General features: G+C 42.8%; 1 protein-coding gene across 1 annotated transcript in view; it reads left to right on the forward strand.

Annotated features, from left to right (window-relative positions):
• Nucleotides 1-25,680, forward strand: part of ITGA8 (integrin subunit alpha 8) — a 278,907-nt gene that overhangs the window by 111,701 nt on the left and 141,526 nt on the right. The window contains exons 8-11 of the mRNA XM_082258730.1: nt 5,173-5,217; nt 12,192-12,235; nt 12,921-12,977; nt 15,403-15,455. Of these exons, the coding sequence (XP_082114856.1) occupies nt 5,173-5,217; nt 12,192-12,235; nt 12,921-12,977; nt 15,403-15,455 (199 nt within the window). The remainder of the gene's footprint in view (nt 1-5,172; nt 5,218-12,191; nt 12,236-12,920; nt 12,978-15,402; nt 15,456-25,680) is intronic.

Below are 25,680 nucleotides of genomic sequence, written 5' to 3' on the forward strand. Positions count from 1 at the left end.
ACTCTGCGTTCATATCTGTAAAGTGTATGGATCTGAACGCAACAATATTGTATTCTATTGGCCCATGCTCACTGGTTCACATTGGTCCTCAGTGTAAAGCAAAAAAAAAGTGTTTGAGGGCCTGCATATGGAGCGTACATGTAAATGTTTGTGCAATTGTTTACGTGTGTACAGCACAGATGTATTGGCCACTCTGAGCGCAGACGTGAATATGAATAATTAGCGCTGCTGATTACACACTTGTTTGCCGGGGGCTTGTTTACACTAGCTTTGCCCTCTGAGAAGTGATCTGCAGTGGATCGCTTTTCAGAGGGCGTTTGACAGATGTTGTGTTGCTTCCCACTGTCTGTTTTAACCCCCAAAATCCCATCGTGCAGGGCTGCAAAGCAGTTGTGGCGTGGCCCCATTTGCTTAAATGGGTCGTGTTATGCAGGTGGTACTGCCTGCTGAACCGGATGGGGAGGGGGGATCATTTTTGCTTTGTATTGTGGCTGTGTATAACCCTATATGGCTGCCTTTTCAGTAAGGGGGATGTAAAAATGTGGCTAAACTGCATGTTTTTACCATACCCCAACCGCAGGTGTAAATTAGGCCTAAGTGCCGCATCACACCAGAATGTGCATAATCCCACGTGGTCCATTTTGCCGGCTCATTCTGCAAAATGCACTGGACCTCAAAATAAAAACCGCAAGCATTATTTTTTCAGAACACACTGCATCAAACTGCAAGCTACTGTGGTGTCATGCACTTTGGTGACCATAAACACTCTGAGTGTGTAATCTGCGTTTGGGGTGCCATTAACAATACATTGGCAACCTCATGCAGATTGCAAAGGCAGGGCATTAACCTGCGGTGCGGGAAGCGCGCATACAAAACACCTTACTCGCACCGCGTTTTGGTGTGAACTGGCCCGTAAAAGAGAAGTATGGGGTTCGGCTTCTTTTCTGAATCATACTTACATAGGTGAATTCAGGATCGCTCCAATGTTACATCTGTCCTCCGCAAGCTCTAACACTGAGAACGGAGCGATCAAACACTGCGGATCACTTGGTTCACAGTGCTCCCTGAGCAGAGAGCTGGTGACTGTAAGTCACCGCTGTCTGCTCCGCTCCCCCCCCCCCCCACGCTCATTGCAGCGCTGGGCAGTGGAGGTTGGCATGGAGGTTGGGTGGCGGTTCAGGCATGCGGGTGAATCCCTTCTTCATTGTCACACTATGTACTGGACTGGCTCTGTGACGGGCTTCAGCCCGCTGTCTGCTGAAAACAGGTCACATAAGTTCAGAACGAACTGCACTCCTGTGATTTACGTTTTAACGTTTAGATGTCGGCACTAAATGGCGCCCTTTGTCCATAGGTTAGAGAGGCTTTGGGCTATTGTCTGCAAATATGTGAAGGGACAAGAGTAGAGGGGAAATCTTCCAATGGGGACACTAGTTCCTGAGACCAATGTCACATGGCAGGAGACTGTGACTGTCTCTCAATGTAGCCGGTGTTCTATTAGATTACAGCTACCCATCCGATTGTGTAACGGCAGTGACGTTCCGACCAAAAATACCTACTGCACATGTTCTAAGCATTCCAACATGCGTTCCACACACTTCTCAACTTCACTACCAAGAGAGCCCATCAGATTGTTCAACAATAGCGGCAGCGGACATCTTACTACACCCAACTATGTCTTTAATGTCAGAGGAACTTTAGCTAAAAAGTGAGCGTATATAAAAAAATATAGTACAGTATATTGATATCTGTGATGCTGTTTGGATGTTACATTTTGAAAGCCTAAAGTTTTAATGCTATGCTGTGCGGGATGTACCAACATGGCCTCCGCCACCTTACTACTGCTGGTGTCCAGCTTGTTACAAAATGTGACATCAAAACAGCATCACAGATGTCAATATACTATAGTTATGTATATACGCTCACTTTATTGCTAAAATTACTCTGAAAATCAAGACGTAGCTGGGTGTAGTAAGATGTCCGCTGCCGCTGTTCTATCAGATTACCTCTACCCATCAGATCATGAAGTGTTTGGAACGTATAGCGCCGTGGAACGCATGTTGGAACACAAAGCGCATGCGCAGTAAGTATTTTTTGGTTGGAACATAACTTCCGTTACACAATCTGATGGGTAGCGGTAATCTGATAGAACACTGGTTCACACATCTTCGGGGCGGCCACGGAGCAAATTGCACGGGGGTCCTGTGCGTCTTTGGCTTTGTTTCAGTTTCAGATTCAGGCAAAAATTTGGGCCTAATTCATTCCTGAAATGGAGAACAGGGATGCAGCGGACCTCTGCTGTGAGCCGCGTCCGCACACAGTGTGAACCCAGCCTGAAAAGAGATCCTCTCACTTCCTGTTGGGTCTACAGAATAGGAAGTGAAGGGAAATCCCCCTAAAGAGACACAGATGGGAAAAAAAAAAACAACCTAACATCAGTTTTAACCCTTTCCTGTGTGAAAAAAAAACTTTTTGCTTTAGATATACATTAATGCTGAACTCCAAAACTGAACTGAACTGGCCAAAAAATAATGTAGCTGTATATTTATCAATAGAGCATTTAATGTATTTTTTTCAATGCACATAGTGTAAGTATCTGCCTGTAAGTTGGTATTTCTGATCTTTTAACTAATCAAACCCAAGCTGTAGACTGCAGTAAATGTACTAATATGCACATTATCTTCTTGTATATTGCTACTTGTTGGTTTAATATGTTGCTGTGAATGAAAGACCAACTCTTGGTAACTATATAAAACACACTTTAGGTCAATTATGTATTCTTTTAAGAGTTGTGAAATCATTTCTAATTCATATTTTGGAACATAAAACAGTTACAAAGTATATATGTCACCTGTGTATTTCGTTTTGCCCTTTAAAGTGATCTGCGGTGGATCACTTTTCAGAGACATTTGACAGGTGTGTGGGAGGGGGGGGGGATATGTTGCCTCCTCACTGCTCGATTTAACCCTGTAAATACCTGATCACCACACCACAACCGCATGTATTTCACGTGGTTGCAGGGTGGTTGCAGCAGGGTCCCATAAACTTGCGTGGGAAGCATTATGCATGTGTGTTTTTTAAATTTTTACCATGGGTGAAGCCACCCACAGCTGCTGCATGCCTGTGTTCATGTGGGTGGTCGGGGGGTGGTGGTAAAACTGTGGCTCAACTACCTACTTATACTTTCCCCTGCTCGCAGGTGTGAACGAACCCTAAGGTCTTGTTCACACAGGCATACTTAAAGAGTAACTCCACTTTCATGGAGGGAAAAAAATAGTAAATAAAGAAAAAATAATATAGCATATAGTACAAATCATATTGTAATTGAATGTTATTAAAAATGATCTTTCCTATTCAATTTGTAGCCCTTGTAATTTTCTGAAAATGCAATGCAATATGGCTACCTGGAAGTGTTCTGTATTCTGAATGTATACTGACCACACCACATTTCCTGCTCTTGTGATTGGCTGACTGATTTTCCCAGAAGTCTGCCTGAGATACAAGTCAGATTTCTGGCATCCCCTGCAAAAAAAATTTCATTTTTGGTGAAAACACATCTAAAGGGATGCAGGCCCAGCAGATTTCCTCATTAGTGCTCTGCAGCTGTACAGCTGATTGATAATTATGAAATCACTCCCATTAGACCCACTCAGCACAGAGAAACAAACAGGGATTTCTTCAGAATAACAAAAGGTAGGCACAGGCTGTTATAATCCTTGCAATGTACATAGATCACCCAGAGGGGAATGTTTCTTTCTCAAAAAAGGGGAGTTACGCCTTAAGCAGCTGCTGCATTGCAATTGACATAAACGACGCGGCCCTGACATGGGTGGGCATTTCAGTATACACATTTGAATGAAGCCTGGTGTCATTAGGAGATGTGCCCCCTTACATTGGTGGCCAGTGGGAAGGAATGCCCCATTACATTGGTGGCCAGTGGTAAGGAACGCCCCCTTAAGCCCCGTACACACGTACAGATCGTCGGCCGAACGATCGGCCGTCTTTTGTCCAGGGCTGTCGTGTCTGTTGAAAACTGCAAAAGACTGCACACGAATTTTGTCGGCCAACAACAGCCGACTGCAGAAGTGATGTCATGTGATGGTTCACTTTCCTTGTCTTTTTTCTTTTCTGAGCATGCCCAGTCTTGCTCATCTGCTGTCTGTCGGCCGAAATCTGTACTGACTGGCGAACAATCGGCCGTTCTGGTGTTGGCCAACAAAAATTTTAATGCCTGCATGACAGATTCTGTTCGCCCGAAAATGCGCTGTCGGCTGTCGGAAGCATCATACTAACAAGCCTACAATCAGCCGATCGGTCGTCGGCCAAATATTTACGGCCGACAATCGGTACGTGTGTACGAGGCTTTACATTGGTTGTCAGTGTGAAGGAACGCCCCCTTACATTGATGGTCAGTGGGAAGGAACACCCCTAAATTGGTATTCAGTGGGAAGGAATGCCCCCTTGCATTGGTGGTCAGTGGGAAGGAATGCCCCCTTACATTGGTGGTCAGTGGGAAGGAACGCCCCCTTACATTGGTGGTCAGTGAAAAAAATGCCCTGTGTTCCATTGTTGGTTAGATTAGTGGCCTCTGCTGAGTGCCATAATTAGCAGAACAATGCAGGCACTGTCACGGGGAAAATCTACCCACCACTGCTCAAGGAACCCCTAACAATCCTTGAAGGAACCCTTGAGAAAGGCTGCTGTAGTCTCTTTGGTGTGGTCCTAGTTTTTGCCCACTCTGGCAAGAGTTCAGCTTTAAGGCCCTTTTCCACTCATTGGTTATGTAAGAGAACAGACAGCACAGAAACATCAAGGAGATGTCTGTACCATTGTAACTGACGTTACAGATTCTATCTCTACATTTCTGTGGGTTTACAGTTTAGCAAAATGACGAAGCCTTTTCCTTCTGGTTAACAGAAAATAAATGCTTTGCGGTTTTCACTGGTCCAGCATGCAAACCGTATCAACCCAGGAGAGCAGAGCCTCCATTTTTTAAATCACAGCGGAAACTGATGCATGGTACTGTCACAGTGTCCTATGGTACTACATATAAAATATAAATATGGCTCGGCCATTAGCTTCCTTGGCGCCGTCAGTTTTTCATGTGATGCTCCATAAACATGCCTTGTCTTCTGAATTGATTGTCTCTGATGCTAATGTCTTTCTGTACAGGGTACTCGGTGGCTGTGGGAGAATTTACAGATGATTCTGAGCAAGGTAATGCACTAACTTCAGACCACAGACCTGCGTGTCTAATAATTCCTGTAATATTGCCCCCATTCAGAGTACTGTATCTGTGAGCTTATTAAATATTAAAATATGAGTTATCATCAGCAGCATGCATATACTATTGTGAAAAAGAAGAGGGAGGAAAAGTTCAGGACTATTGAGTAAAGGGGAATCTCTCTGCTCTTTCAAGTTTTTATTTATAATATATATATATATATATATATATATATATATATATATATATATATATATATATATATATATATATATATATATATATACTGTATGTATATATTAGTTTTATTTTATTTTATTTTATTTTTTCGTTTTTCACTCTTCGACCATAGGGCAGATTTCACTTTATTTCCTGCACCAGATCAACTAAAGTGTGGAGAAACTAACCTCTATATACTGAAAGGCTTCTTCACAGTAACAGCTGTGAAAATTTGAAGTAGACTACTAGATCTGGACAGCTCCGTAGATTGTCCTAAAAAAGAGCTGGCTGCATTCCAAAAAATATAATTGAATAATAACATATTTAGGTAATAACTTGTTGGAGATTGTTGATCCAGGGAATATCTGATGGCCTTTGGGGAATCAGGAAGAATTTATTTTTCCTCTGCTGGAGAAGTTTGGAACATGCTTTACAAGGATTGTTGCTTTGCTCTGGATCAATTGTTGGTATAGGATTGTGTATATGGAGGTTTTCCATTTATTTATTATTATTATTTATTTTTTTATTATTATACAGGATTTATATAGCGCTAACCGATTTATGCAGCGCTTTAAAACAGACTGTAGAATTGCAATACAATTTATTACAGTAGGAATCAGACAGCCCTGCTCGTTAGAGCTTACAATCTAAAAAAGAGGGTCAAGACATACAAGTGGAAATAACTGAAGGGGATGGGCTGATGGAGAAAATAAATGTGCAGTTGTTTGGTGATTTATTATTTTGGTTGAACTAGATGCACTTGTGTGTTTTTTTTATAAGGCCTATCATACCGTTGCTACAAGTAAAGATTCATAAAGTATTACCAAAATGTTATTCTATTCTCAAAAATCAAAGACAAATGTAAGGAAAGAAAGAAAGATAAATCAAACAAAATCAAAGCAACATTCTTGTGTACCCTATAAAATGATTAAAAATATTAGCAGGGCCCTGAAGAAAAAGAAAAATGAATGTCCATATTCAAAAAAGTTTTTAAATGCTCAAAGGTTGTCATCCACATTTTTTTTTTTTTTTAAAAAGAGAAAAATATTTCTGGGATATTCTTTGAAGATGTTACGTCCAGCTGGTAGTGGTAGTGTGATTACTTCATATATTTTCTGGATACAATTCTATCTAAAAATAAACTGTTGCATTATACTTGGAATTTGCTTCTTTCACACAGGAATTTTCTTATCTTTTATTTATTTATTTTTTTATTATTTATTTTTTTTTTTTATCTGCATAAAGTCTTAAAAATTGCAATCCAATAAAGGCATAACTGTTCTGACTTCTCTTCCCTTATAAACTGTGTGTGCACTGGAGATGAGAAAACAGAGCATTGTCATCCAACCTATAAAGTAGCAGTCTTTAATGTGCATATAGGAATCTGAGGATATCCAATAAAGTCAAAATCCTGAGAACACTTCCCTCATGAACTTTGTGCATAATAAAAATGTCTCAATATAACATTTCTAGAGTACACAGTAGTTCTCAACATATATCCATTTGAAAGTCAGAGTGTGATGTCACTTATAAAACCAAACAATAATACAATTTGAGCTGATGTGTCTGTGTAGACAATTAGATCCTGTATGTGCCAGTTAAATCCAAAAGAAAACCATATGATCGCACAAATCACATGCTACCATATGAATTAGTGATCCACCAATATCGTTTTTTTAATGGCGATACCGATATTTTGGTCATCGGATATCGGTATCGGCCGATATCGACCCATACTTTTTTTTTTCCCCTCCTTTTGGAGGGATCTGGGGGTCTAAAAGACCCCAAACCCCTCCTTGACACTGAAAAGCATGCAAAATGCCAAGTTTGGCTGTTTTGAATGCTGTCAGTTATTTTAATTCGGTGCAGAGTACCTGGAAGTGATGTCATGACATCACTTCCGGGTTTTTTACATGGAGACCCAATCAGAGCCGAATGCGGCTTTGAACGGGTCTTCTCTTCGGCTGCGGTGGAGGTAGGATGCCCGGGTGTCCCGGTGGGAGGGGAGACCTGGGCGAGCCACAGAAGGCGGCAGGAGGGGGGGGGGACATCCCCTCCCGCTCCTTGTAATGACAGCCGAGCGGCTTCTCAGTCAGCCGACCATCGGCTATGGACGCCGGTACCGGGGTGATGCCTCTAGCTGCAGGCATCACTCCGGTACAAGCACTTTCCCTAAATATCAGCAATATCGGTAACCTCAGGAGCCGATTCCGGTATATAGGGGAAAGTGCATATCGGCCCTCGATATATCGGTGTTGCCAATAATCGGTCGATCCCTAAATATGAATATGGATATTATTGTCCTTTCATCACTTCCCTGCTGATATTTTTAATCATTTTGTAGGGAGTATTAGGTTTTTGGTTTTGCTTTGCTTTGTTTTGTTTTTTTTTTGTTTAAATATGTATGTCTTTGATTTACTAGGAAAGAATAAAATTTTTGTAATACTTTATGTATCTTTATTGTTCCATGGTAAAAAATATTGTCATTGGGCTAGATCCAGTTATCAACACCTTCACATATTCCTTCTTTCACCAACCTAACCAACACTAAAATGTTTTGACCAGTGGCGGCTGGTGCTTCATGGGTCGGGGGGGGGGGGGCAGACGGACCTGACCACGGACCATACCAGCTCCAGCCCCCACTGCACACCATACACCCCGCCCCCTAGTCGGCGGCTCACTCACCCTGTGCTGCCCCTAGACTGACATGCGGAGGCGGCGGCGGCAGCTTCCCCCTCAGTCTCCTCCGTGTCCCCCTTCATTGATTGGGCTTCCCCTGCATCTCCTCCCTCCTCCTCCTTCGCCAATAGGATGGCTTCTCCTTTTGGTCTCAGGGCCCGCTTCCTGATTGGCCAGGAGAAGAATCTGTGTGACAATAGTGAATTTTAATTCGCTATTGTCACACAACTGGGTGGGTTCAGAGCCCACCATTTTTTGAAGCCTATTAGAGCCTCCGGCTCTAATCACATGCTTCAAAAAATAAAACCCCTATTGGAATCCATGCATCGGGCGCGCTGCATGTAGAATAGGGGGCCGGACGCATTGATAGGGGGGCGGCGCCCCTGCGCCCCCAATGGACGGGCTTCTGCTGGTTTTAACCATAGATACACTTTATCATTTTGAAAAAAGATTTATATTCAGATCTGTGCACCTGCTCCTGCCCATATGTAAAATTTTGTAACCGCTGTGTCTGCATCCACCTCTATAAGTCTGGGGTGGATGCAGGTGCAAAAACTCAGGGAGCCTGTACACAGGATGGGTGTCAGTGCACGTCTAAACAAACTCTAGGACTTAGGCTCGATTCACACCTATGCATGTTGCTTTTGAGCATTTCTGTAGTGCTTTTTACTGTGCTTTCCACGCTTTTTTGGCAATTGTGCCACGATTTTACCGCAATTTGCATTTTGCATTTTTTATGCTTTTTTTTTTTTTGGGGGGGGGGGGTTGTTGTTGGGCAGATTTAAAAGCACAAAATGCAAATCGTGGCAAAGTCACTGCAAAATCGGGGTAAAAACGCAATATTTGCGTTTTTGGATGCAGGTCCATTGAAGTCTATTACATGCAAAACACATTTTGCAGGGAAAAAAGTCCCTGACCCTTTCCAAAAATGCAGAGGCACAAGAATGCATTGATGTGAACATGTTCCATAGGAACCCATTTTAAAAAAAATGTAATGCATTTCTGCAAAAAGCATGAAAAAAGGCATTAGTGTGAATGGAGCTTTAAGCCCCATCATATCCTGCCACTTAATTCGTGGGGAATGTTTTATTTTTCCACCACTGACCACTTGAGATCCTCAAAAGCCTTTCCTTTGCTCTTGTTATGTTAAATCTAATGAGCTCTATGGTTTCTACACTGGAAATATGTCTTCTCCCCTTAGGCACAGGTAGCTACCTTCTGTTCTCCATGCTAAGTTGGCTATTCTTTCTTCAGAGCCTCTGCTCCCTCTTGAAGCTTGTGAGGTTGCACAAAAAAAGGGAATGGCACGAATTAACCTAACAGGAACCAGCTGTGAGAAGGACCTTTCTGTACACTATAGCCAGTCTAGCTAGATGAAAGGCTCGACTACTGCCACTTCCACCATATAACAAGCTGTTCCTGAAGGGGGAATCACAATGATGGAGTGTGTTTTGGATATAAACTTCCTTTAAACCAGCCGCCCTTATGAGGTCTTGGCTTTGGGTTTGTCAGATCACAGGTCTAGCTCTTGCCATGCTATGAAGTTCCCGGTGCTACTGACATAAGGAAACAAGTTGGAGCTTTTACATATGTTAAAGTTCATACCTTTAACAGTAAATGTATCTTTATATAGATCTCATCTATTATTTTGTTCTTGACGCAGTTTGATGTCAGCTGTGCTACAGAATGAGGATCTATGTTTTTTTCTTACGGATATTGAAAATCTCTTTTCAACACTATTCCATGAAGGCCTGTTAGCATCTTCCACTGACTACTTTAATTTACTCAGCATGGTGGCTGCCTTGCAGCACTACAGTGCTGGGTTTAGTTTGTGCCAAGAACACAGCATGGAGTTTAGCCCCGTACACACGTACCGAATGTTGGCCGAACGATCGGCCGTCTTTTGTCGGTTGCTGTCCTGTCGATTGAAAAGTGCAAAAGACTGCACACGAATTTTGTCGGCCATCAACAGCCGACTGCAGAAGTGATGCCATGTGATGGTTAACTTTCCGTGTGTTTTTTCTTCACTGAGAATGCCCAGTCTTGCTCATCTGCTGTTAGTCGGCCGAATTCTGTACTGACTGGCGAACAATCGGCCGTTCTGGTGTCGCCAACAAAAATTTTATAGCCTGCACACCGATTCTGTTCGGCCGAAAAGTCGCAGTCGGTTGTCGGAAGCATCATACTAACAAGCCGACAATCGGCCGACAATCACTACGTGTGTACGGGCCTTTAGTATACATTTGTATTTGATTCCTCTAGCACATGCAAGAGGAAGAACCTAAGTAAATAATAAGCACATATTACTACCGTCATATATGTAGAGTATATAATTACAAACTTTAACTATGCATACAAATTGAAACTAATATGTGCATAACAAATTCACACATAAATATGCTGCACCACCCTCCGTGTAAAGTGTATATGTGCTATGCTCACCCACACACCACTGATAACTTATATACTTAGTCAAATAAATTTAAATAAATGAATTAATCAAATGTCTCCATAAAGATCGACTAAGTTCCCACAGAGTATCAATCAACAAATAAATGTATAAATATGTTCAGTATCTCACAAAAGTGAGTACACCCCTCACATTTTTGTAAATATTTTATTATATCTTTTCATGTGACAACACTGAAGAAATGACACTTTGCTTCAATGTTAAGTAGTGAGTGTACAGTTTGTATAACAGTGTAAATTTGCTGTCCCCTCAAAAAAAAGTCAACACACACCAAATAATGTCTAAACCGCTTACAACAAAAGTGAGTATACCCCTAAGTGAAAATGTCTAAATTGGGCCCAATTAGCCATTTTCCCTCCCCGGTATCATGTGACTCGTTAGTGTTACAAGGTGTCAGGTGTGAATGGGCAGCAGGGGTGTTAAATTTGGTGTTATCACTCTCACTCTCTCATACTGGTCACTGGAAGTTCAACATGGCACCTCATGGCAAAGAACTCTCTGAGGATCTGAAGAAAAGAATTGTTGCTCTACATAAAGATGGCTTAGGTATCTGACACTGAGGAGCTACAGCTCATTGACGGACCCTGAATGCCAACATGTACTGTTACATACTGAAGCAGAGCATGATCCCCTCCAGTTGGAGACTGGGCCGCAGGGCAGTATTCCAACATAACAATCCCAAACACACCTCCAAGACGACCACTGCCTTGCTAAAGAAGCTGAGGGTAAAGGTGGCGGACTGGCCAAGCATGTCTCCAGACCTAAACCCTATTGAGCATCTGTGGGGCATCCTCAAACGGAAGGTTGGGGAGCGCAAGGTCTCTAACATCCACCAGCTCTGTGATAAGTCGTTCTATTACTAAACCCTTTATGGAGCTTTCCCCCCACTTTCGGCCTAGTAACACTGTTTGTTGTTGTTGTGGACTGACCTTCCTAATTCTCCTCTTTAGAGTATACTTTTCATATATTCCTGGATACGTCAGTAGTGTTTGCGGACAGTGACACTGTCTTCCTAGAGGATCCCAAAAAGTAATATATAGTGTGAACTCCATGGAGTCCACATCACAGCAATGCCTTGAGTGTTACCCAGACAGAAAGTGAGAACTTTTCTTAATGGGAACATAGACTACGTGAAAAACCTGGCATGGGATCTAACCCTTCTACGCTGTGTTGAAAACTAAATTTATTAAATGTTGTGGCTGGATTTGATCCTAAGTTGTTATAGTTACTTATTGGTGCCCGATTTTATTATCAAAATTGTTTTATTTTTGGGGCCTCTTTTATTTTTGCAGAGCCCTACAACAGCCTGGTCTTCAAATACACTACAAATGTAACGACTGTTGCTTTACCAAGTGGTCTAATTACAGAATGGAAGTTTTGGCAGCTTTTTAAAATATCTTAATCTGGGCATTATATTAGAGGGAGGTTCAGCATCAATATAAATAATAGGTCCAACTTGAAAGAAATGTTTCCCCCCCTTAGTGTATAAATAACCATGCAGACATAATATGTTATATGACTACATGTTATCTGCAACATGGAAGAACAATAGGGTAACACAATTTACCAACATTTTTGTGATTTTTTTTTTTTTGACAGAGTTGGTGGCTGGAGTACCAAGAGGGGATCAAAATTTTGGATACGTATGTATTTTTATTTTCTTTCTTGGTGTAATGTTCAGCCTCTGTGTACATTGTACCTGACTTGACCTGGTTAGTTTTGCTTTGTCATGCAGGTTTAATCACATAGTGTATTTCAAAGGTGTGCCGTGAACTATGTCTACCAATCACTGATTAGCTTTTTGTACTTTAGAGGGGTTCCCCAAAAGTAATAGGTGGAGCTGGTGAGCTGAGTCAACCCCTGACTCTCATGTCTTGGACAGTGAGCTTTCCCTGCTATAATTCTTGATTGTCCTGTCCACCTGGAAGTTTTGGGCGTTTCCACCCAACATTGTGATTTCCAACTTCTGTTACATTCTTTATAATGTAAAATCTTTTGGGGAAATTGGGAACCCCCTCATAGTGACCTCAGCAGGTGTGCAAACAAAGGAAATCAGTGCAGAGATCTCACCAATGCCCAAGAGATATAAGGGACAAGGGGGTGGTTTAACTCTCCATCTTCTACCAAACAGTAAAGTAACAATTTTATGTGGACTGAACCTTTACTCTAATTTACAGCTCACATCCCTAATTATCCTTTTTTAGGAACACCAGAATTACAGTGTAATATGCATTGACTTTGGCCACCATCAACTATTCATTACAGTTACATATGTCTATCCAACATGCAGTATCTCCACGTTGACAACCTGATATTTTTTTTTTCTAGGTCTCCATCATTGACTCTAGCCAGATGATCTACATTTACAATTTCACAGGGGAACAGGTAATATTACAATATTTTACATGTATGTGTTATATGTGCTTAAAAATTACAGTTTTTTTTCTTTATTTCTATTGAAAGCGGTTCTTTGTGCTGTTTGAAAAAAATTAAAAGCCAGCAGCTACAAATACTGTAGCTGGATTTTTTGTCCTTTCTTCTGGTCTTTATACTCATTCCGTAATTAGTAACTATTAAAGCTGAACCCATGTCAGGCAGAGCTGTGTACATTTAAGAACTTGATGGAAACAAAATCAAATCCTTTGGCATGTAAAACAGTTACCCTGTAAGTATTTTATTCGGCTGCCTGGATTTATCTTTAGGCTAGGTTCACACTGGTGCGATGCCAGACATTGCATGTTGTTCGCACTGCATTGCTGTGCAGATCATATGTGATGTCTGTACGATGCAAATTAAGCCATACAAACTGTACAAATCAGATCGTGTGGATGTGTTCACACCCATGCGACCCAATTTCCAGTTTGCACTGCAATCTGCAAACAGATTGGGGGGTGTCATTAACTTTGTATTGACACCCGCAGTGGTTCACAGAGGGCAGTGTGAACCTCTGGCGATTCAGGTGAGATGCGGGAACCCGCACTGGATTTGCAGGGTTTCTCACATCGCACCAGTGTGAACCGAACCTGAAGGCCTCATGCACAATGGGTGTTTAGCCCTGGTGCATGATGATCTGGCGCATAAGTGCGGATGGAAAGTAGAGGTGCACCATCCAGCCCTGCTGCCGGTAGTGTCAAATTCTATGACAGGATGACAGCTGCTGCTGCTGGGCAGGGCAGGACGGTGCAGACCGCTTGCATTCCAGATATTCATCCCTGGACCCTGGGCTCATACTTCACTCGGTGCACCGCCCAACCTTGTCCAGCCACAATAGCTATCAGCCTCTCATAGATTTTTCAGGTTAATGGCAACGGAGGTGGGCAGTGCGCATGCACCACCTGCATCTAAACACAAGAGGCTCATGCACTGGGGCAAAACGCCCAGTGTTCATGAGGCCTAAAGCCCGATTCCACCTTCTCCCCACCTCCTCCCTCCTCCCCCTTTTCTGACCACAAACCCTGCTTCAATTCTCCCCTGCATGCATTTTTTTTAAATCTAACATATACTTTACTCTAATACATCTTTTCAAGCAGTCTTTGGGTCAGTGCTGTCACATCACAGGTCCTCTTACTCTTCTCCATGCTTCTTCGGCTGTGGGCAGATCCTCAATGCCTTGGAGAGCGGCGTCACTTAAATATGTAGCGCTGCTCTCTACAGCATCTTCTTTTAAGTCGAGGGTGCCTGACGATGTGCTCCCTGGGGTGTCCTTCACACCTTGGCCTTATAGGAAGTGTTTTTTAATGACACTAGGCTGTGTCATTTAACCCAGAAGAGGAGTTGGGTTGGACACCTGGAGTAGTGAGTTTATAGGGGACAGCAAAAATTAAATACTGCATTAGGCATTTAGAGCTTTTTATGCATTAAAGCATTATTTTTATTTGTTATGCTGCTGGCATTACTAAATGGATAGGAAGATATATTATATTTGGTTGTTTTAAACTTTTTTTTTTTTTTTCACGTTTCTTTTGTTGCTTCTTGGTTTTTTGCCCAGGTCAAAATGATGTCATACATCCCAAGAGTCTTCATGGGCATTTTTATTTTCTTTGCTGTGGAGGACAGGAGGAGTGGCTTAAGCACACTCACCTGCCTGCATGCTTGAGCTAAGGGCAGATGGATTCTAGAAAGTAAATGCTACACAAATCATCTGCCCTTAATCAAAATGGGGGTGGCTAGAAATGTTAGGGGTTTTTTTTTCAAAGTGATTTCTCAACAAAATAAATCACGGAGACATGGATGGTTGGGGAATTTGCTTTGAATATTAGAAATTATTAAATAGCATTTTCAGTTTGTGGTGTTTAGATACAGTTAAGTTCTGCTTTAAGATAATAATAATAAAAGGTGGAGTTGAGCTTTAAAGTTACAAAACAGCCAGACAACTAGCATTTTCAGAATTGCAGCAACAGCAGCTCTTGCATTCCTCTCATCATAGGAATTCTTTAGCAATCACAATAGTGCTGCAAACAAAAAGTGCTTTTAAAAAAAATCAATGAAAAATACGCCAGGGTGGATTATTTTTGTCAATAAAAACCATTTCTCTACAAGACCGCTCATTGCTTTGAGTCAGTCATCACCGGCAGAATTAATTTGACCTAATCACCTCCATTTTGTATATTGTCAAGTCTCAGGGTTTGGCCTTTGTAAATGATATGTGTTAAGATTCAACTCACTGTTTAAAGAGTTCAGCTAGATATTGGATATTTACAGATTCCTTCCCCATTAAAGCGATGTTTGATGTCAGAATGCCAATACTTTCACAGTTATACAAAGTTGGCGTAGGCCTTGTTCAAACCTTTCATTGTGTTTCCCTCTCCAGATGGCTTCGTACTTCGGATATACAGTTGCCGTGTCAGATGTAAACAGTGACGGGTATGTTAACACTAACCCCGAGTGTTTGGGTAATTCGTAATTACCACCATGAAGAATGGCATTTTCACGAAATTCTGCCACTTTACTGCTTTTCTTTTCAAGATTACCCTTGGGGAGGGGAGCGTGTCTGAAATCTCTTTACATTACCTCAAAAATAAATACTCAGTTTAACGCTTATGATTTCATGCTATGCATTGTAATCCGCGGCATGTTTTGGTGTTAAATAAAAGTCAGCTGAGTAGGGAAAAGAGAACTTGGAAAACAAAAGGAAAGATTAGAGGCAAACTTCAGATAAAGGCAGGCCAAAAACAGGCTTTGTAGGCAGGACTTTTGTTTTCTTTAATAGACCCACTTGTTAGCCTAGTACCAAGCTAAGAAAATTACAAACTGAAGTTAAAGTAGTTCTAAAGTTTTTTTTTTTTACCTTAAAGCGGAGTTCCACCCTAAAAATGAACTTTCCATCGCCCGTTACCTTAAAAATACCTGAAAAAAAATTGTATAATTAAAAAATTTTTTTTTGTTTCACTTACCTTCTTTTTAATGAAAATAAACTTACCTTCCTTCCTTCCTCTTCCTCCCGCGGCCCCCGACGTCACTTCCTCCTTTGCATTGACTCCTGGGAGAGGAGCGTCATCAATCCCAGGAGTCAATGCGCCTGCACCGGTGTCACTGGTCACTTCCGGTGCAGGTGCGTCATTCCCTGCTGAACAGCTTCTGGGCATGCGCAGAACCAGCTGCGGGATGACGCGCCTGCCCTGGAAGTGACGAGCATGGCATTCTGGGACTCCGACGTCACCGAAGAGGACACGAAGAGGGATGCTCCGACTTCAGCTGCCCACATCTGAGATGGCAGCGCTGGACAAGACATTTTCAAGGTAAGTATTTCTTCTTACAGGTAAGTTAAACAGGGGACAGTTCAGAGGCTATTGTTGCTTAAATGCACTAGTCCTGACTGTCCCAAGGGTATTTTTATCAAAAAAAATTTTTTTTGCCCAGAACTCCGCTTTAAAATTGACGTTCACCCAAAACCTAACTAACTCTAGGGGCTCTTTCACACGGCCGCTCCGTGTCCGTAAATCATCCTATTTTTTTTAGGATGATTTGCGGACATAATGTAAGTCTATGGCATTGCGGATGTCAGCGGAATACCATCCGCTGACATCCGATTTTCCTCCTTTCAGTTCTGTTCCGTTTTTTGGAACGGAACAGAACCCTATTTTTCCTCCGTTCAGGAAAATCGGATGTCAGCGGTGTCATCCGCTGACATCCGCAATCCCCATAGACTTACATTATGTCCGCATATCATCCGCAAATGGATGGGATGATATGCGGACATACGGAGCGGATGACACAAATGTCAACCGCTCCGCGAAAAAAAAAAAAAAAGTCCCGCAGCGGAGCTTTCACACGGAGCAGCCGTGTGAAAGAGCCCTAAACCTACTCGCAGCCACATTCTAAAATTAACCCCTTCGCATCTAAGGGTAAAACAAATCTAAATGCCTAAGCACAATTTTGCAACTTGTGTTAGTAAAACCGTTCATATCATCACAACTACTTTGTGCTTGCAGGTGGATTATATCTTGTTTTTTTCAGGAAAATCAAGGAAAATTAAAGCAAAATTGTCTCAAAATAGTAAAAGAAAAGTCTCTTTTTTTTTTTTAAATCTAGCTGTATATTTCTTTGTACTAGCATAACCTTCCACCATAGAACAGCCACAATTAAATTCTCCTGCTCCTGACAATCGCAGCAATACCACATATGTGTATGTTAGTTGTTGTGTGTACCCATAGTACAGCCCAGAAACAATAGTGCTCATTTTACTTTTTTTTTATTTCTACCTAAAACACACTGATACTAATTTAAAAAAATTAAACATTTTGTCCAAAAAAAAAAAATACTGACCCTGACCTTGACCCAAACACTAACCCTGGCACTGACCTTTATCTAGGTATTTTTTTTATTTTTTGTATTATTATTATTTAATTATTTATTTTTTTACATACTTTTTTTTTCTCTGCAAGGAGAGAGAGACATACGATGTATATCTCTCCTCCATTCATATAGAAAGAAAATACAGGGGCAGGCTTCACAGTGACTGGTCGCTGTGATAGCCAATCAGAGGCTATCACAATGGTATGGTGACATGGAATGGTATGGTGACCTGGAATCTCGAGTTTCGGGTCCCAATCGTTAGTACAGTCTCTGTCCTGAGAGCATGCCGTATGGCGCTCTTATCACAAAGGGAGGTACGCAAACATGTTGCCCCACGGAAAAAAGCCCAGTCTTGTGGGGCCGCATGTTTGTGTTACATCAGCGTGAAGGGGTTAATCTATGTAGCCCTGTTAAGAAGAAATCGCTATATATACCTTTTCTGAAGCCAATGCAGTCGGGTCTCCAGCGGCGGATGCTGTGTGCAAAAGAGGACCTACAATGACTAGAAAATGCTGCAAATAAAAAACAAAGAAAGGGCGCTCCGGCCTAGCGCATTATCCTCAGGAAGGCTTTATTAGTAAAAAGTATTTAATATCTACTCACAAACAGAAGATGTAAACCAGCATATCAAATTCAAAGTCAGAGTCCATTGTTACAGTGTCCACTGTCTTTGGGCTCTGAGGAAGAGGCAAAGCCTCGAAACGCGTCAGCTGTTATTCTCCGACGTTTGAATTTGATATGCTGGTTTACATCTTCTGTTTGTGAGTAGATTTTATATACTTTTTACTAATAAAGCCTTCCTGAGGATAATGCGCTAGGCCGATGCGCCCTTTCTTTGTTTTTTATTTTCAGCATTTTGTTGGCCACCCCGGTCTTTGAGGGCAGCAAGGCCTTAGCCATTGGGGATGCCAAGTAAGAGTTCCGGGATAGGAGTGGTTTGGGAGCCCTGTGTCTGAGCGCAGGAGGAAGTTGCTATGCACCGCAAATTTGTTTTGGAGTAAGGACTAGGAAATGCCTGGGAAGTGACATCACCCATAGAGTTACTATGGGGCTTATGTTGCTAGCTGCCTCTCCTGCGTCCGCCTACACACTGAAGCCGCCGCTGACAGCTCAGCGTAAGACCAGACCAGAGCGGCTGCAGAAAAGGTATGTATAACGATTTCTTCTTTACAGGGCAAAATAGATTCGTTTTAGAATGTGGCTGCAAATAGGTTTAGAATTCGTTAGGTTTTGGGTGAACTTCTATTTTAATACTTTCTCTGCTATGTGGTAAAAAAAAAAAACAGTGCTGTCCCGGCTGTGGCACCACTCCTCCACTTCCTGGTCTCACAGGAGATACAGGCAGCTGCAGGAGTCATAGGCTCCTGCTGCTGTCAGTCAAACTCCTGTGAGGAGGAAGGAGGAAGCTGGGTATGGCCTGACGTGGTGCCCCTTTAGCACATGGCTTGCTGACGGGGTTCCCTTAAAAATGAGGAACAGACAGCAACGTTGGGGGACTCCAACAGAGGAGGTAAGGGACTGCTCTGTGCAATATCATTGCACTGAGAAAGTAAGTATAACATCTTTTTCGAAGTAAAACAGGGACGCACATGCCCATGCACCAAAGCCATCTGGATAAAATCTAATGGTTATTAGGACTTTAAAATTAAAATGTATGATAACTGTATGTACTAATGATAATTAATAGGGAGGGACTAGAGGACCCCAATAGACCTCCAAAGAATCCCTGAAAAATATGTTGAGAGGAGCTGAGAACCAACTAACAGTAAAAGCAAATATTTTTTTTAATTAGTTTTTTTAATAGTCCTGATCATAGCAAAGAAAGATAAAAATATTGCACAAAACCTACTATACATTCCCTTGCAGTATATTCATATGGTTTTGTTAATAAAGTCGCAGGCAATCTTCTTTTTTTATTTTGTTTGGCAGACTGTACAATATTAAGCAGAAAGTCTATTGTTTAGAAGTTTTCTCAGTGTGGCAGTAAGGGTGGAACCAGAGGTGTAACTAGAACCTTTAGAGCCCCAATGAAAGAAACCGGGGGCTCCTCCACTGATCCTGGGACCCTATCACATGTTCTAAAGCGTCTTGGGCCCCTCTCATGGTGGCGGAATGCCAGGGCCCAGTAGGATGTGCAAACCTTTACGACCCTGGTAGTTCCGCCACTGGTGTCAGCAGTTTTTTCTTTTTCTTTTTTTATTTTTGACCATTTTCTTTTTTTTTCTTTATTTATTTATCTTTACAATTTTTTATGAGCCCAGATGAGGGCTTTGGTGAAAACTCAGGGGTCTAAAGAGAGACCTTTAAGACAGAGAAAGTGGATTGAGGACGCAGCCCTCAATCTCCATCTCAGCAGCACAGAATGAATTGACAGGAATAGCTCTGTACAGAGCTTTGTGTTCATTTACAAACTGAAGCATAGTAAATACAGTGTACTGTGCTTCAGTTATGAATGAAATCAGTGATTGGTACTGTTTAGTGACTCTGTCCATACAGAAAATGAAGGGGCCGGTAAATTATATATTTTTACCAGCGATTCCTCCACTTTGCAGTGGCAGAAGAGCACTTTCAATTTGTGGTATTACCCTTTGGTCTCGCCAGAGTATTTACCAAGGTCCTGGCCCCAGTGTTGGCCCTGTAACGTCAGCGAGGTATCTTAATTGTGGGATATCTGGACAATCTCCTGTTTGTTATGAGCAGTCTCCCACTCAGATATGCTGGGCAACGTCTCTATCATGCTTCAGACCCTTCAGGAATTCGGGAGGACGATCAATTTCCAAAAATCTGCTCTGACACCTTCAGTACGGGTCACTTATCTGGGGCTGACTCTCGACTCTGGCGAGGGTTTTTCTTCCCCTGGACAAACTTCAGAGGCTGCAAAAAGCAGTCAGGTTGCTGATGGATTCTCCTTGCGGGCTTACATGTGAGCCCTGGGTCTGGACCTTCAAAGCAGTCCCGTTTGCTCAGTCTCACTTGAGGATGGAACAGAGATCCTCGGTCGTTGGACTGTCTCGTCTTGGTGGCTCCAGTCTCCTGTCTTGTGCCGGGGCAAGTCCTTCTTGCCGGTGTTTTAGACGGTGGTCACCACAAATGCCAGCCTGTCAGGCTGGGGTGGCGTGCTGGGGAAACTCTATGCCCGACGGAAGAGTCTTATTTGGCGGTCAATATTCTCGAGCTGAGAGCGATCAAACTCTGCCTGCTTCACTGGACGAGTCGACTATGTGGCTGTCCGGTTTGGATTCAGTCGGACAATGCCCCGGCCGTGGCTTACAGCAATCATCAAGGGGGCACCAAGAGTGCTCTGGGGGCCAAGGAGGTGGCCTAGATTCTGATTTGGGCAGAAGCCAATGTTCCGGCTCTTTCCGCAGTCCACATTCCGGGTGTGGAGGATTGGCAGGCAGATTACCGGAGTCGTCAAGTGTTGGATCAAGGGGAATGGTCCCTTCATCCAGAGGTGTTTCATCTCCTGTGTGTCTGGTGGGGGACCCCGGATGTGGATCTGTTTGCATCTTGCCTCAACAGGAAAGTTCCATGGTTTGTGGTCAGGTCTCGGGATCCTTTGGCCAGACACTCTGGTGGCTACTTGGAGCCAGTATCGGCTGATTTATGCCTTTCCCCTGCTCATACTCCTGCCGCGGTTTCTTCGCCGGGTGGCGATGGAAGGCATTCCGGTCGTTCTGGTGGCACCAGACTGGCCTCGGCGGTCTTGGTACGCAGAGGTAGTAAAGATGGTCGTGGATCCTCCATGGTGTTTTCCTCTGCGGGAAGATCCAGTATCTCAAGGACCGATCTTCCATCCTGCTTTACGGTCGCTGGCTTTAAAGGCCTGGCTGTTGAAAGCAAGGTGTTAAAGGATAGAGGTCTTTCAGACTCAGTGATTCTGACTCTTTTGAAGGCCAGGAAGTCGACTCCAAGGAAGATCTATCATCGTACATGGAAATCTAACATTTCTTGGTGCGAATTGCTGCAACTGCACCCTCGTGTCACGCTCTCTCTAGATTGTCTGATGGAATGGGTCGTCAGCTGCAGATACCACTCAGTAGTATGTGTAGAGATAGTAACTGTCACGCTCTCTCTAGATTGTCTGATGGAATGGGTCATCAGCTGCAGATACCACTCAGTAGTATGTGTAGAGATAGTATTAAGTCAGTTAACTTAAATCTCTATACTCATCACAGTGGCAGAATTACCAGTCCTTGTACACACATGACACACATGTAAAGCAGACGCACAACAGTATGCAATAGCGTGAAATAGCAGGTGGCAATGGACTGACTGCACAAGTACTAGTAGCTGGGCACACAGGAGGAGCAAGCAAGCACACAGGGGAATATATCCTCTTCATGTGATGGGAGGAACAGGTATGTAAATAAGCAGGAAGCCAACAGTTAATAAGTAGTAACTCGTAGTTGTGGAAATAGCTGTAGAAGAGCCAGGGTCCCCTATGGGGTACTTATCATAGCAGAAGCAACTTCAGGAACTGAGGGAGTAGCGGCATCAGAGATCAAAGGGAGAAGCCGGCAGGCAATGTTCCAGTCTGGTGAGGAGAGGGAGGGGTGCAGCGTCCTCAGAAAGCTCCGGTTTGCAAGCAGGAACAAGGAACAGATAAGGCTTCTGGTGTGTAAGCGGTTGCACGAACAACAGTATCCCCATACCGCTGTTTTTAAATAGCCGCTCGTGGCGGCGCTAGGAAATTACGTCACGCGCGACGTCCAGCATCACCACGTGACGTATGCGTTCCACTGGACCGAATGGTGGAACGCAAACGGAACAAAAGCAGGAAGTAAAGTGATATTCTTACAATACTCCCCCCCATAAGGCCGGCTCCAGAAGGCCTATAATCTTGGTTTTGCAGGATAATTGGTATGGAACCTTTGAATAAGCCTAGGTGCATGAACCTCTGAAGCATCCAGCCAGGTGTCATCTTGGGGACCATAGTTCTTCCACCTTAATAAATATTGTAGTTTCCCTCTATAATTTCAGGAGTCTAGAATCTCCTGTACTTCATATTCTTCATTACCATCCACCTGTACAGGAGGTGGAGGTGTGGCTGTACTTCTGAGACCCTGATTTGGAACATGGGGCTTTAGTAATGATACATGAAATACAGGATGTACCTTTAAGTCTGTTGGTAAAGTAAGACGAACTGCAGATGTACCAATGAGTTTCTCCATAGGAAAGGGTCCTATATATATAAAGGTCCAAGTTTCCTACTCGGAATCCGCAACCGTAAGTTTTTGGTGGATAACCAAACAAGGTCACCAGTGGTATATTGGGGAGCAGGTACGTAAGTTTTTGCTGGTTATGAGCCCGAGTAATGATGGTGTTAAGGAGATCCAGAGAACTTTTGATTTGTGATAGGTAATCATTGGCTACTGGATTACTAGAGGGTAAGATACGAGGAGGAAGGAGTGTTGGGTGGAAACCATAATTGAGGAAAAAAGGGCTTTGCTTGGTGGTACTATGAACTGCGTTGTTGTAGGCAAATTCTGCCAAAGGAAGTAAATCTGCCCAGTTATCCTGTAGATATGAGGTATAACAACGTAGGTATTGTTCAATACTTTGATTAACTCGTTCAGTCTGACCATTAGTTTGCGGATGATATGGTGAAGTCAATCTACGATCAATGCGTAGGATACCACATAAGGATTGCCAAAACCTTGAAATGAATTGTGTCCCTCGATCTGAAATGAGAGTCTTAGGAATACCGTGTAATTTAAATACATGGCTTACGAGCAACTCGGCTGTCTCCTTGGAAGAGGGTAATTTCCGAACAGGAATGAAATGTGCCATTTTGGTAAGATGGTCCACGGTTACCAAGATAGTGGTAAAACCCCTGGAAGGGGGCAGCTCGACAATGAAATCAAGGGACAATACCTCCCATGGAACCAAAGGTATGGGTAAACTACAGAGTAATCCAAATGGTTTTGCAGTCTCAGACTTGGATCTGGCACAAGTCTCACAGGATGAGACAAACCGCTGCACAGATGCAGGCCACCAAAATTGTCTAGCAAGAAGGTTTAAAGTCTTCGTCATACCCATATGTTCTGCCATGGGTACATCATGTGCTAGCTCCAAAATTTTTGTACGAACAGTGGGGGGTATATAAAGTTTAGTGCCAAAGTAAAGGAAACCCTCTGCGTCAGGTTTTAATTGAGGAGGTGGTAAGTCAGATTTTAAGCTGTCTAGAATTTCATCCTTCAAGGATCTAATAACCCCAACTATACGGTCTGGAGGTAAAATAGGTCGAGGAAGAGAATCTACGTAGTTATTTTCAGCTAGACGGGATAATGCATCCGCTTTTTGTTTTTTGCTGCTGATTTGTATGTTACTTGGAAATTAAAGCGCAGAAAGAACAGGGACCAATGAACTTGACGATGGGAAAGGGTCCTGTTAGATTGCAAGTATTGAAGGTTTTCATGGTCAGTATATATTATCACTGGTAATTGAGTACCTTCGAGTAAATGACGCCAGTTTTCAAGCGCCAGTTTGATAGCCAGCAGTTCCTTCTCGCCTACTGGGTAATTAACCTCGGGAGCACTCAAAGATTTAGAAAAGAATGCTACCGGATGGAGTGGGGAAGTGCTTGTTGGTCTTTGGGAGAGGACTGCACCAACTGCTGCGTTAGAGGCGTCAAACTCCAAGATGTACTGCAGAGTTGGGTTCGGATGATGTATTATAGGAGCAGAGGTAAATTTAGACATTAATAAGCAGAAGGCCCGATTCGCTTCCTCAGTCCAAATGTAGTTTTTCTTTGTACTAGTAAGTTGATGCAACGGCCTTACTATGGTAGAAAAATTCTTAATGAATTTCCTATAAAAATTTGAAAAGCCTAAAAACCGCTACCGCTTACGTGTAGTAGGCACAGGCCAATCTAGTATGCAGGAAATCTTACTTTTGTCCATCTTAATACCATCATTAGATATAATGTATCCCAAGAAAGGAACTCCATCCATATGGAACAGGCACTTCTCTAGTTTTGCGTAGAGATTGTGAGTTAGCAATCTGGAGAGGACTATGCGTACATGTCTGACATGTTCAGGCAATGACTGGGAGTAAACGAGTATGTCGTCCAGATATACCACCACACAGACATCCAGCAAATCTCTGAAAACATCATTGATAAATCGCTGGAACACCACGGGGGCGTTGCAGAGTCCGAACAGCATTACTAGATACTCAAATAAGCCATACCTGGTTCTAAAAGCAGTCTTCCATTCATCCCCTTCACGAATACGCACAAGGTTATACGCACCTTTCAAATCCAACTTGGAGAAGTACCTGGCTTCACGTACCCGTTCAATTAGTTCGGGTATTAAAGGTAAAGGATAACGGTCCTTTAAAGTGATGTTATTTAGTTGCATATAATCAATAATAGGCCTGAGACTCTGATCCTTATTGCGAACAAAGAAAAGTCCTGCAGCCGTTGGGGATGTAGAGGGTCTGATAAATCCCCTAGCCAAGTTTTTTTCCAGATACTGTTTAAGGTGAGTAAGTTCATCTTGAGATAAAGGGTATACATGGCCATAAGATAATTTACTATTTGGGAGCAAGTCAATGGCACAGTCATAAATTCTGTGCGGGGGTAGGACCTGAGCATTTTTTTCAAGGAAAACATCAGCCAAGTCCTGGTAACAAGAGGGTAGAGGAGGTTGACTAGACACCGTGAGGAGTGTATTCGGGAGAAAATGAAGCTTACATGTGGTACTACAGTAGTGGGAAGTAAATGATAAAGTTTTTGTACCCCAATCGATTTCAGGTTGATGCAAGTGTAGCCAAGGAAGTCCTAGAATAACTGAAAAATGTGGAGAAGGAAGTACATCGAATGTATTAGTTTCAGTATGTATGTCATTTGAGGTGACCAGAAGTGCTTGGGTTTGAGAGGTTATAGGACCAGTGAGTAATGGAGACCCAGTAATTAAACTAACTGAAACGGGGGAAGGTTTTACGGTAACAGGTATTTTATTTAGAGAAGCAAAAGTACTGTCGAGTAGTGTTGAGCGAACACGGACTGTATTATTCGTGTTCGTACCGAATAATTGGATTTTTTGTACCCGAACACGGACACGGACACTTTACTGTATGTTCGGGTAAAAATCCGTGTTCGGTCGTTTTATTTCCGGGTTTTGCATGCTTTGGCGCTCTTTTCATGGCGGGCTTTCAACAGCCAATCAACAATCGTTTAACTGGTGTGCCTTAAGCCATCCCAGCCATGCCTGCAAATGTCTCAGTAGCTGTGATTGGCCGTCTGAAGCATGTGACCAAGTCTTTATAAGTTCGAGGCAGCCGCAGC

The sequence above is a fragment of the Pelophylax lessonae genome (genome assembly GCF_965119305.1).
Source record: "Pelophylax lessonae genome assembly, chromosome: 5".
NCBI lineage: Eukaryota > Metazoa > Chordata > Amphibia > Anura > Ranidae > Pelophylax > Pelophylax lessonae.